General features: G+C 46.7%; 2 protein-coding genes across 3 annotated transcripts in view; both read right to left on the reverse strand.

Moving 5' to 3' along the window:
- PLEKHM1 (pleckstrin homology and RUN domain containing M1) overlaps positions 1–4,253 on the reverse strand; it is a 36,970-nt gene extending 32,717 nt beyond the window's left edge. Inside the window, exon 1 of the mRNA XM_035135890.3 lies at positions 4,119–4,253. The gene's annotated coding sequence lies outside the window, so the exon portion shown is untranslated. The remainder of the gene's footprint in view (positions 1–4,118) is intronic.
- Positions 4,254–7,914: 3,661 nt separating this feature from the next.
- LOC118095830 (leucine-rich repeat-containing protein 37A) overlaps positions 7,915–13,717 on the reverse strand; it is a 35,696-nt gene continuing 29,893 nt past the window's right edge. For both annotated transcript variants that reach the window (XM_035137105.3, XM_088656127.1), the window contains exons 16-18: positions 13,489–13,524; positions 11,839–11,877; positions 7,915–8,080 (exon numbers count right to left, since the gene is read on the reverse strand). In XM_035137105.3, coding sequence (XP_034992996.2) covers positions 8,032–8,080; positions 11,839–11,877; positions 13,489–13,524 — 124 coding nt within the window. In that variant the 3' untranslated portion in view covers positions 7,915–8,031. The remainder of the gene's footprint in view (positions 8,081–11,838; positions 11,878–13,488; positions 13,525–13,717) is intronic.

A 13,717-nucleotide genomic window follows, 5' to 3' on the forward strand; every position in this document is an offset into this window, starting at 1 on the left:
TTACTTTCAATGGGAAAGTTCACTTCAGGTTAAGTACGGACTTCCTGAACCAATTACACTCATACTTCGGGTTAAGTACGCTTCAGGTTGAGTACTCCGCGGACCCGTCTGGAATGGATTAATCCACTTTCCATTACTTTCAATGGGAAAGTTCGCTTCAGGTTAAGTACGCTTCAGGTGAAGTACAGACTTCGGAACCAATTGTGTACTTAAACCGAGGTACCACTGTACTGTCACATTTTGCAAGTTCCCAGCTCAGATTGTGGTTTCTTTGCATAACTGAGTGGGAGGGTTCACATGAGTGAAAGAAAGGCATTCAGCCCTGACACAAATTATGATCAAAGGTCATCATTATCTGTGCTTAAATGCCCATGAACAAGCAAACAAAAACCAGACACAAAATATACTCAGATTCCAAAAATTAAAACAGCACACAAGACAGTGGTAAGCAAAGGCCAAAATAAATTTATCTGTAAAGGGTTCTTGAGCAGAGACTTCTACACAAGCATTCACCTATGTGGGAAAAACACAGCCCTGTCATTTACCTGGCCCCATTCTGGATTCCATATCTTGATCACACTAAAGAATAACACCTTTATCTGCAAAATGCCTGTCATGACAGGCAGGGTGAGAATGGGTGCTGTGTTTTGTCTGTGTGTTCGGCATCAAGTATGGCAGTAGCAGAATCCGTGGCCTTCTGGACATTGTGGGAGTCCAGTTCCCATTCAACATGACAATTGGTCTAGGATGGTGGAAGATAGTCTAACAACACCTGAAGCATCCTAGGTTTTGGTAGCTCTACCCCGCGTGATCCTTTTGGGGAGGGGCGGGATCATGGGGTACCGGATGTGGAAAGCAGTTATTTCCCCTTCTTTATTTCCAGCAGTGTTACTTATCTGGAGTGATATGCTTAAAAAAGCGCATGTGATCTTTGCACCAAATGTTTTGCAACTATAGGCTTCAAGCAGAGTATGTTAAAGAGCTTTAAGTGCTCATAAAATCTTGCATGATGGTTTTATTGCATTGTCATGTGAAATAAAAAGCACACACTTTATATAAACTTTATAAACACACTTTATAAACTCAAATGCACACACACTGCACAGCTATAATGTTTGCAGAGCATTCCGATGGGGAAATGTATACGACTGCTGTCTTAGTCAATAAACTGACCAAACCATTTACAGTGTGTTGCACAACTAATATGATGCTTCCAGTGATTCAGACGGAATATTTTGAATACTATTTTAAATACAAGTACTTATGCAAATTGTCAAACAAGAGGAAAGAGGAGCAAGCAAGGCTGTCTGCAGGTGTCTGGTGATGTGAAAAGGAATGGCTGTGATCCTTCACAAATGAGTAAATCCCATTTAGATCACTGTCCTTGGTTAACCTAAATATAGGTGAGCTTGCAACTCACAGGCAATAACTTTATTAAAAACTTCTTTATAGCTGCTATTTATTTTGTGTTTTTAGTTTACTGGATTCTGCTGTTTTATATTCTCCTGTATTTATCAGTGTCTGCTGACCGTATTGGGGCTGATTTTGTTACCTGTAAATTGTTATTAATCTGTTTTTGTGAGCTGGCTTGTGAGGAAAGCTGCCCTAAAAGACAGAGTATAGATTTACTGTACTATGAATGCATTATAGAAACAGATAGCTCTGTGTGCAGAAACACAAAGACATTCTTACCCCTCAATTCAGCAGAAATGAGGAAATGCCTCTGCTGGATGAACTGTGTTGTAACATGTACTTTTTCCTGTATAACTATTTTTCATATGCTAATTTATGCAGATATAATCTTAAATATAGACCTTAAATATATACAGCTATGTGACCGACCCGATTTCTTATTCAGATTGTTAGCCCTAACATAACACACCTGCACAAACGCATACAGACAGCTGGGTGTTGGTGATGCAAGCACAAATTACATTTTAAGCACACTCAAAAAGTACAGTACAGTCTGTGGACAAGCACCGCCACCCTCTTGTGGGATCCCTTTCAGTGGTGGCCCAACCACAGTTTCACATGCTCGGGGGCAGGCATTACCTTACAGCAAGTGTCCCCCATGAGCAGGGTTTTACCAGTGTTGAAGCAATGATTCTTCAACATCAACTTCGTTGGAACTGGTCATGTTGTGCGGATGCCTGATTACCGCCTTTCAAAGCAACTACTCTATTCCGAACTTTTAAAAATGGAAAGTGCAATGCTGGTGGTTAACAAAAGAGGTTTAAAGAGCCTCTCAAGGCAAATCTAAAAAATGTAGTATATATACCAACAATTGGGAAAACACTGGCCTGCGAGCGCTCCAATTGGAGAACAGCATTTACCAAAGGTGTCATGGACTTTGAAGACGCTTGAACTCAGAACGAAAGGGAGAAACGAGCTAAGAGGAAGGCACGCTTGGCAAACCCTCGCCGTGATCAACTCCTGCCTGGAAACCTATGTCCCCACTGTAGAAGGACGTGGATCCAGAATTGGCATCCACAGGTACTTATGGACTCACTGTTAAAACCGCAAAGGAGCGAACTCTGGGGCACCACTGTGGTGGAAGTTGGTGCCCTCCCATACGTGACTGATCAGAATTATGTGCCATTGAATTCAATGGGTCTTACTTCAAGGCTAGGTTACTGCAAGGTGTTATACGCGGGGCTGCCTCTGAAGACGGCTCGGAAACTTCAGCCGGTGTGGAATTTGGCAGCCAGGTTGCTCACCGGGGCAAGACAGTTTGAGCATATTACACAGATTACGGCCCGACTGTACTGGCTGCCAGTTAGTTTCAATGCAAAGTGCTGGTTTTGACCAATAAAGTCTTAAGTGGCTCAGGACTGCAATACCTCAAGGAGTGCCTCTTTCCATATGAACCCTGAGATCATCTTCTGAGGCCTTTGTTTGTGTGTCTACTCCTGAAGAGGTCTGGAGGGTGGCAACACTTGTGGGATATTCCCCCCCAGGGAGGATCGCCCAGCACTTTGCTACATATCTTTAGGTGCCAGGCAAAAATGTTCCTCTTCTCTCAGGCCTTGGACTGATTAAACAACCCATGGCCTTTTAAATGTGTCTAGTGTGTGTGTGTGTTACTGCTTTTCTCTTATGCATTTCTGGTTTTTTATACTGCAAACCGTGCTGTGATCTTCAGATGAAAGGTAGAATATAATTTTAATAATTAATAATAACCATAGCTGCCAAGTTTTCCCTTTTCTCACGAGGAAGCCTATTCAGCATAAGGGAAAATCCCTTTTAAAAAGGGATAACTTGGCAGCTATGATAATAACCACAACAACGTGTGTATAGGACTGTGGTCTAAAGCTGCTCCTTGCTGCTGGTGAACTTAGCAATAAATAAATTATCTGTTCTTCTGCAGTCTTAGCTGCGCTTGAGTTAAGGCGGTGCAGGCGGATTCCCTCCCGAGGGTGCCGAGCCAAGTGTGTGCAAAATAATAACAACAACAACTATATTTGTAGAAGTACCTCCTAACAAGATCCATAAAAAGCAACTGTAGCAAAAGGAATTGTTTTGAAAATAAGAACTATTTTGGAAAGAAAATAAGAATGGTTTCCTCCTGGCTCAGGGCGCCCTGTGAGTGAAGTCCACTCCTGTACTTAGCACCCCTGCCCTGGGTTCTGCTCATGGTCACGAGAGAGGGTGACAGTGTGATGGCTGTTGGTCACACTAAAGGGTGACAGGAAAAGCAACTGTAGCAAAATGAATTGTTTTGAAAATAAGAACTGAAGTCCACCCCTGGGCTTAGCATCCCTGCGCTGGGTTCTGCTCTTGGTCATGAGAAAGGGTGACAGCGTGGCTGCTGTTGGTCACACTAAAGGGTGACAGGGGAAGAGAGAGACCTATATCTCAAGAGACCCATCCCTTCACCTTACACCGAGCTTTTCTTCTTCTTCGTCCCCCCTGTCCACGCACCTTAACCCTTCGTTTTCTACAACCCTAAGTGTCACCAACCCCCCCCCCCCATTTTCTTCCCCCTGAATGTGCTCCCCCGACGACTCCTCTCTCTGCACGGCCTCCTTGCACCCCCACCAGAAGCGGCGCTTGAAGAGAATGGCGGACAAGAGGCGGGAGTGGGGGAGAGAGAGAAAGAGAAAGAGAGAAAATCTCACCTGCTCAGCGGCGCGACTCAGATGGCGAAGCTGGACTGAGGAAACCCGGAAGTCAGCGCGGAACAAGCAAGAGGCTCCCGGGCAGGAGCTCGCGCCCTGACGTCACACCGCCGCCCGAGGAGCCGCAGAGATAAGTAGGGGGGGAAAGGGTAGAGAGGCCCATGAGGTCACAAATTGCCAGCTGCAAAGCCTTATCTGTCCCCGCCCCGTCCAGCCTCTCCCTTACCGGGAGTGGCTGCGATGAAGCAGCAGCGTATTACGTCGGGGAAATTATTCATTCATTTATAACCCAAAAAATAATAGGGGCGGAGCGGGGGACGATTAAGCAGCAGCGTATTCCCCATTCAGGCTACATGGGGAATCCCCCCCCCATCCTAAAAAATAATAGCGGGATGGAAAAGGTGATTAAGCAGCAGCGTATTCCCCATTCAGGATACGTGGGGGAAAATCTTTTATTTATTTATAATCTAAAAAATAATAGGGGAAAATTGTGGTTAAGCGGCAACGTATTCCCCATTCAGACTATGCGGGGGAAATCATTCATTCATTCATTTATATCCCCAGTGTGATTATCTCAATTGCTTGCACACACCCCACTTTGGGGACAGCTGCGTCTGCAGCTGGGCTACATTGCAGTGAAGGGCCACAGCTAAGCGGCAGAGCATCTGCTCTGCATGCAGAAAGCCCTGTGTTCAGTCCCCGCAGGGCCAGCCCGCTCAAGAAATGCATTGCCCACTGTTGCTGCTGCGGTGGCAGCTGTGTCGCACACCTTGGAGGCGGGATCTGCTCTCAACCCTAGGGAGAAAATGGCAGGGGGTGGGGGAAAGTAAAGGTGATATGTTTTGGAAGCTCTGCAAACTCAGCATCTTAGTAATCAAGATAACCCTACAATTAATGGGCGGTTGTTACAAGAACGAGCTCGTGCATGCTTATACAGTCATACCTCGGTTTAAGTACACATCAGTTTGAGTATTTTCAGTTTAAGTACTCTGTGGACCCGTCTGGAATGGATTAATCCACTTTCCATTACTTTCAATGGGAAAGTTCGCTTCAGGTTAAGTACGCTCTTCCGGAACCAATTACACTCATACCTCGGGTTAAGTACGCTTCAGGTTGAGTACTCCGCAGACCCGTCTGGAACAGATTAATTCACTTTCCATTACTTTCAATGGGAAAGTTTGCTTCAGGTTAAATACTGTATTCACTTGCTTTTTTATGTGCTAATTGGTTTGCTTGGATGCTGTGCTTATCTGTGGGCCCCAGGAGGATGCTTGGCTCTCGGCCCAAAGAAGGGAGCGTTCTTTTCCCCTTTTGGATAGTTGTCACTTATGCCCTCATGGGACAAGTGGATGGATGGGAAGTTCTGGCCAAACTGAAATACGCCGTGTTCTGTGCAGTATAAGTAATGCTTAATGTATTAGCACTTTGCAGACAAGCTGTGACAACCTCTCACTATTGCGGTGTCTGTCCTGCCTCTGTCTGTAAGGGCAGCCAGGCTTTGCATGCTGTTTTATAAGTCTACACCTTTCTTTAATAAAACATCAGAATGGGTTCTTCCAGCGTTTCCGACATCCTTCTATGAAATCGCTGCATCAGACCACTCGACCAGGCCCTCCTTTGGGCCTGTAGTTCAGAACAATGCCCTTTGGGGTGTCCTGTCTGGCCTGATTTGGAGCATGGCCCCCTTTCCCATTCCTTTGATTTCCACTTCAACTGTCGGGATTTGATTTGTTCCTGATGCAGATCTTTTGTTCCTCTTTTTGTTCCCAATGTGAGACCTTCACTCATCCCTTCTTCCCTGGTTGGGATGTGGTTTGTCTGAGGTGCCAAAATGTCCTGCGCTGGTCCTGTATCCCTGGTACCTCAAGGTAGAGCTGGGATGCTCCCTCACATGAAAACCTGGTGATCAGCTACCAGTTGGCAGGTAGACATTGCTGACTCTTGAGAAAGATGGACTCTGGATAAGAAGCCTTTTTCTGCATTCTTAAGCCACTTTCTCAGCTCAGCTTTTATGAGGATAATGGACTGCCCTTATGTTGGAAAAGCATGTTGTGTTTAATGTTGAAAACCTCAGAAATTGACATACACCAGCTGGGGGGAAAGGGACCAGTCTCCCTTGCTGGCACCTTTTATTTCAGGCTGCTGCCAGATCAATCGCAGCTACTGCACAAGCCTGAATTTCGCCGTCGGTTTCTATGGCTAATAAGGTCTTTCTATTTGCGCAGGGGGAAACCGAAATACTGTACGGCTACGCTATTAAAGGATTTCAAAATGCGAGCTCAGAAATCATCGCCCTGCGAGAGGCGCGCCACTCTAGCTTTATCTCTATATTTTTATAGCGAGGAATGGGCGGAGCAAAGGATCTGATAGGACCGGGGTGGAAAACAGAGGCGGGTCTTTCTCTGAACTCCTTTGCGCCTCCTGCTGGCCACCAGGACTACTTCCCCCCCCCTTCCGCGCTTGGATCCCGCCTACTCAAAGCTGCCTGCGCTCGATGATTGGCAGACACACCCGTTCTGGGATTTCACTGGCTGAAAGCGGTAACACACTGAACAAGCTCCTCCCCCTGAGATAGCTGATGTAGTAAAGAAGAGAAGAGCATATCTGAGCGTGGGCAAAATGCAGGCATTCTAAAAACAGACCAGAAGGAGATGTTTCCTTGCTCCCTGCAGCATGTCTCTGCCTGGGAACTGGTAGCTTTCAGGTACGAAAATGTGAGATCCTAAAATAATACTCCTGGGCCATAGGCAGGTGCCCCCCCCTGCAATCAATACAAATCTGAGATTCTGCCCCCTACCCAACAAAAACCTGTCCTCCCCCCAAAAAAACTCCTGGCTAGGCCCATGTCCTGTGCAAAAGGCAAGGCAGCTTATCTTTAAAACCAGTGGTGGCCAACCTTGGCCCTCCAGCTGTTTTTGGACTACAACTCCCATCATCCCTAGCTAACAGGACCAGTGGTAAGGGGTGATGGGAATTATAGTCCCCAAAACAGCTGGAGGGCCAAGTTTGGCCATCACTGTTTTAGGTGAAGCTAAGGCTTTGCTTGGGGAATGGTTTTCAGCAACACAGGTCACTTGGAACTGGGGGGGGGGGAGGAGCCCCTCTGACCATGTGCAGAGTATAGGACTCAAATTTGTGCCAAGACTCAGAACTACGTTCTTGCTTCCTGCATGTAGACCTGCAATATACAAGTAAATAAGTAAATGAGAAAGAGTACTCTGGCCCATACACAGAATGCCTTCCCCCTTTTTTCAGCAATCATTCATGCTTTAATCTGCAATTGTGAGGCTAATCTACCCCTCCCCCCCTTCAGATAATATTTTCTTGGTTCAGATTTCACTTGCAGGATGAATTTGCTGTGGCCTTAGGCAAAGCTGTAATCTCTTGGCATCATATCTTGATATCTGCAATATGAGGACAGTAACCCTGGCGAGAATTGCAGAGTTGTAAAGATCCCCAAGAGAGCTGGTGATGGCCTGCTGTCAGCGAGGGAAGATTTGCCTCCATCAAAATCACTCCCTTGCTCCAGAGGTCCTTAGTGGGAGTTGCTGGCTAGCAGGTGGCAGCTGAAATCACAAAACGCTGGGGCCAGGAACAGTTGCCTGAATAATCCTGGCATCACATGCACCCAATGTTATTTTTGTGCTGCCTGGTATTAGTTTCATTCCTGGAGTCTTTTGTAAGTAGGTTTGGGAGCTTCGTGAGAAGCTGTGACATAGGATACAGATATTTTACAGGCGTAAATGTGAACTCCCCCTGGCTTGTATGAGTGCTAAACATGAGATAACAAAAAATGTTAGATAACGAAAAGGGTCCCTTTCAGAGGAATGCATTTAATAATATTCCTTATAAACAACAATAGTACTTTGTAAAGTGCTCTAGATAATATACAGCAGTATTCACAAAAGGACAATCATTCATCCTCCTCTTCATCCCCCCCTTCGCCTTCTTCAGCTGAACTCCTGCAAATGAAAAGAGAAGACAAGGTTAAAATTGAACCAATTGAACTGGATTCTACTCCGACGAGTGTGGCAAACTCCCCCCCCAGTGCCATTGCTGCGGCAGACTTAAGAACTGGGGCCCAGCCTTTTTGTTCTGTATTGCTGTTTCCGCTCTTCGATTCCCCTTTTGAAAGTCGGATGCCTACAATCTCCGACATTGGAGAGGCTGTGCCCCTGAATACCAGCGCTGGGAATCAGAAGTGGACTGAACTCAGGTCACGCTAGCGGGTTTCGCATTAGCATCTGGCTGGTGTGAGAAAGATGGTGACCTTTGTCCTGAGCTCTCCTGGGCACGTTGTCAACACAAAAATTATTCTGAGGCTCTGTACACACACACACACACCTTTAAAGCTCATTCAGATGAGTTCCAATGGGAACCGTAGTTTGCTAAGGGTTGCTGGAAATTGTAACTCTGTGAGGGGTAAGCTACAGCCTTCTTATGGACTGACCAGGCATTCAATAAGAGCACCGCCAAACCAGAGGGCTCAATGCTTCAGTAACATGTGGAGGAGTGGGTGGGCTGGGACAGGGACAGGGACAAAAGATTTAGACCTCCAACCCAGATGGTGGTCAGACGCGGGACCTCAGCTATACCTTGTCCTGCTCACCACCACCACTGAAATTGGGACAGAGAGCCAGTGTGGTGTAGTGGTTAAGAGCGGTAGACTCCTAATCTGGGAAACCGGGTTCGCGTCTCCTCTCCTTCACATGCAGCTGCTGGGTGACCTTGGGCTAGTCACACTTCTCTGAAGTCTCTCAGCCCCACCTACCTCACAGAGTGTTTGTTGTGGGGGAGGAAGGGAAAGGAGAATGTTAGCTGCTTTGAGACTCCTTCGGGTAGTGATAAAGTGGGATATCAAATCCAAATTCTTCTTCATCTTCGCCGCTGCCTATTGCTTGCCCACCAGACACATCCTGGCACCATCACCCAATGTCACTACACAGCTGGGAGATTAGGACCACAGATAAGAAACAAGGACCCTGTAGCGGGTGAACCCTTCACTGTTAGGTTGAAGGTAGTAATTTCACTAAAACTCTCCTTATCTCCTTTTGGAAGGGGTGGGCTGTGCATTTAACAGCTGGTGGCATGCAGAAATTCAGTATAGTTATTAAAGGTGTACGAGGCCTTGCCATAAAAAAATAATAATAAGGTAGCAGCTGTATGTGGCAGGAGAGACCCACGCAATCTGGTACAAAAAGAGAAGAGGGTCTGCAATCTGCAGTGGAACCAATGCTTTTCCGCCTTGTCGGAGCTCCCCAGAGGACATAGTCATGTCTCAATCCTGTGTATGCTCACTTAGAGCAAGTCCCATTGGAACATACCTTTGAAACAACACAAAAGGGATCGGGATGCACATTTCCATATAGACACACCTGTTCTGCAACAGGCAGGCTACAGACCACATCTAGCCTTCCTACGGAAATGTTCCAGACTGGTCCCGCTTCTTTGCTCAGTTCCCCACTTCTCTCCACGACTCCACAATCTTTTCCTGTGGTTTGCCAGCATGAACCAATTCTGGCCTGCTAGTTTAGTTTATGATGCTGCGGGTGTATACACCAGGCATCTTGCAGTACCTAAACACAGCCTCCTAAGGTAGCATTATTGATGCTGTTGCAAGACCTTTGTTGGCAAACTTTGGCAGAGATAATAGATTAGTGTTTGTAGAGCAGGAATATTTTACCATAAACTTAGGAACAGGTTCCAGGGGTGGGGGAAGCAAATTATACAACCACCTAGGAGGTTGATGTTCTGTGCAGAAGAGTTTGGATTTGATGTCCCACTTTTTCACTACCCGCAGGAGTCTCAAAGCGGCCAACATTCTCCTTTCCCTTCCTCCTCCACAACAAACACTCTGTGAGGTGAGTGAGGCTGAGAGACTTCAGAGAAGTGTGACTAGCCCAAGGTCACCCAGCAGCTGCATGTGGAGGAACGGAGACGCGAACCCGGTTCACCAGATTACGAGACTACAGCTCTTAACCTCTACACCACACTGGCGCCCTAAGCAAGTCCTATGACTTCCTCATTCTTGTCCCTGGATTTTGTCCCAGGGGGCATTAGCTGCTGATATCTACAGGGGAAGGAGTCTAAATCTCCCTCATTTGAGCTAGTAAGTGTACAGAAAGAAAAGAACAAGCAAATATAACAAGCAAATACAAACACTACCCAAGTTGCAATGCCTCCAAGATGGACTTCCTAGAAAGGGATCTCTGCCCACCTGAGGAGATCTAAACCTAGATCTGATAGAGGAAACCCGATTCATATGCTCGGGGGGAAAAGTACTGATTTCAAATTACAAATACCCATGCGTATTATTGATTAATTGAGCTTCTGCCTCCCTCCAGCAGAAGTCTCCTCCCCCCCCCAAAAAAAACCAAAGCCTGCCCCCTGCATGCTCCTAAGAGGTATTTCCCCAAAAAAGCTCAACAAATTTAGGGAGCAACAACTTTGGGCTGCTCTCCCCAACAAAAATCAAGGCTGCACCCATGTAAATGCCCTGTATTCCTTCAAGAAGTCTTCAGAGGGAGGGATATCCAGAGAAAACTCCTTCCCCTACCATACGACTTCTATCAGTTTGGAACTAGAGATGGAGAATAGTTGTTTTCAGAGAGATGAAGGCAGGTAGTTTGAAATTGGTGTTGCTGCTCAGAATGTGCGCACATTTTTGCCTCTAGCCAAACAGGTTTTGCATTGCCTAATGCGCGCGCGCACACACACACACACACACTTGCAAAACCTGCTCGATCAGAGAGTGGGAAACACAAGAAATTTGTGTCTAAACTCTGGGGTGGGAAGCCTCTTTCTGAATACTTCCAACTCTTTTTTTCTGCTTGTCTCTAGGTTTTAAGTTTCCAGTGGTTTTCCTGACTTGCCCTTTAAACAAATACATACTGGAGATCCACTTTAAAAACAAAACCTAAAACAAAAATGGAAAAGCCTCCAGTTTGCTTAGAGAGAGATGGACAGCACCCTATAGTCTGATTTGCAAAGAAGCCAGAAACATGTCATGTCCATGAAAACTGCTGCGGGAAAGAAAATGTTTCTTGCAAAATGTCTGGGGCTACAGTACCAGAAAGACAAAAACCTTCATGCCAAACAGAATAAAAGATGGAAATCCAATGGGACTGGCTGTTGATCAAAGGAAGGGGGCCGGGCGGGAGGAAATCACCTTCTCCAGATATTATGAAGCAAAGAAATGTTTCGATTTCTGAGCCTCTACGTTAAATGAAAAAGCCCATCAAATGCCACCCAGAAGTGGACTGCTTCTGCTCCCCAACCCCTCCTCCACAGCTCAGTTTCTTTCTCCTTTTCCAGTAATGCACGTTGCTTCATTTTGTTTCTAACAATAACTACATTAATAAGGTTAGGAAAACCTTTGCACAATTCTCTGCGCTTTGAAGATCGTGAATCTGCAATGGGGTGCATTATGTAACCGAGCTCTAAAAATCAAACCACCTGAAGCAGGGGTGGGGAAACTTTTCTCTGATTGAAGGCAACCTTTGGGGCACATACGGCAGTGCTGGGTGGGGTCGGAGGCAAGAGTGCGGAAAGCAATAAATGCGAGGTTTGCAAAGTAGGCGAGTTTCTGCCTGCACTCACACAACCCTCTCTGTCCTCCATCCAGAGAACCAAGAATCCCAAGGGCCAGGTATTTGGAGCCTGGGCTTGAGGTTTGCCTCTGGTTTGAATGGAAGAAGGAACTGACTCTGGCATTACTTACGGTTTCTTTGACCCACTATCATCTTCTGCCCCTGAAGACCTGATGAGCAAGAGAGAAAAGCAGGAGTTATGGTCACTGCAGCTGATCAATACATCCCTTCCTTCCCTCCCCTAAATTGCAGCTGTGTGTGCTTTAACTCCATGTCATGTTCATGGCCACATTTGGGGCAGTGGAAAAGAGCAACTTTTGGATTCCAAGCACAGTAGGCAGATGAAAAGGGGACCGGGTTCCTGCCCCTTTAATCGTTATGCGGCCAGGCACGGTGCTAGGGCTTTTTGCGCCCTAGGCTAAATCACCTTCTGGCGCCTCCCCCCGGCACATGCGTTATGACGCGTGCAGAACGCCGCTGCGTCCCCTCCATAGGCGGGAGGGCGCTGAGCTCTCATTTCGGCTCACGCGCCTCCCGCCTATGGAGGGGACGCTGTGAGCTCTTCAGCTGCCACGGCAGCGAGCAAATGGCGGCGTTGGCAGCAACAGCGCCCATAGCTGAAGGCTTCAGCTATGGGCGCTGCCACCGCCACCGCTCACTCGTTGCTCCCAGCGCTGGCGGCAGCGCGGGCGGGCGGCGGGCAGGCTCGACAGCGCCCCCTCCATTTCGGCGCCCTAGGCCAAGGCCTAGTTTGCCTAAATGGAGGCGCCGGCCCTGTATGCAGCAGAGCAAAATTTCAGACAGCAATGAGCGATCCTTGCTGAAATCCCCTCTTCTGCATAGCCTTGTCCTCTTTTTGCTTCTGGACACTCCTAATTCCCAAGGTGTGGAAGCAGAGTTGCTGTTCCCTCGCAGCTTGAAGCAAACTGAGTGCTGTGAAATAACCCACATCTCTGAGCACCCTCTCCGTGTTAAAAACGGAGATATGAAAGCAAGGAGCTAAATGGCACCTTAAACCTAGGTTGGGGGCGCAACAACAGAAAGCCTAGGCGTGCTTTTTTAATAGCAAGAACGCAAAGCTGAAAATGAATGAACTGCAGCTAAAATACTATGTTCATTTTCCACATGGTCTAGTCCTTCCCCTGCTCAGCCCCCTAATATTCTTAAGAGGGTCTCTTCTCCAGTCTTCAGAGAGTAGCTGGAAGTGGGGAGGCTGAAAAAGGTCCTCCTTTCCTTCCACTCTGCAGTTTTTATCTGAATTCTTAGGCACGGTTCTCCGCCAGAGCTCAAAAACTACTTGCGCTAATGAAATTCCCTGTCGCAAAACACACCTAGAACAACGGGAATTTTGAACACTGGACCCTCTTCCCTTCCCTAATAATCTGATTATCTAATCTAAACTGGTCTTAAAAACTGGAGGCTGTTCAGCAGCACTAGATTTTCGCCACGAAGATATCCCGTCCTAGAAACTTGGGAGCGGGGGGGACTCAAAGCAATCCCTCCCCCATTTGCCTCTTTACAGATTAAATTCTTTTCTTCCTATGTTTTTTGGGGAACAGATCCCTTCTCTTATTCTCCTTTTTTTAAAGAAGAAAATGTGCTACAGTAGCATGCAAAGCACCCTGTATTATGTTTGGGGGGGGGAGAGAAGAGTAGAGATGTGCATATCTGATGTCTTTTTAAAATATATAATCTGGCGAGCCTTTCCTCTAGCAGACTGCCTTACAGATCAGCTGTAAAATTTGATTTTTAAAAAGCCCAAACATTTGCTAGTTACTTACTCTGGCTTCGGAGCTGGAGGTGGGGGTTCTGGCGCCCTGATTAAGAGAGAAAAAGGAGATGTTAAAGAGGGTCTGCTGCCATCTTCCTTCCTCAATATGGTTTACTTGTTTTTGTCACTGCAGGATGCTTTGATTAATTCAATAACCTAAGCAACCATTCCCTCTTTTGCCTGAGACATCCTAGGCATCTTCAGATACAGTCATACCTTGGAGTTCTAAGAGAATCTGT

Source organism: Zootoca vivipara, chromosome 12, assembly GCF_965207765.1.
Source record: "Zootoca vivipara chromosome 12, rZooViv2.hap1.1, whole genome shotgun sequence".
In the NCBI taxonomy this organism is placed as follows: domain Eukaryota; kingdom Metazoa; phylum Chordata; class Lepidosauria; order Squamata; family Lacertidae; genus Zootoca; species Zootoca vivipara.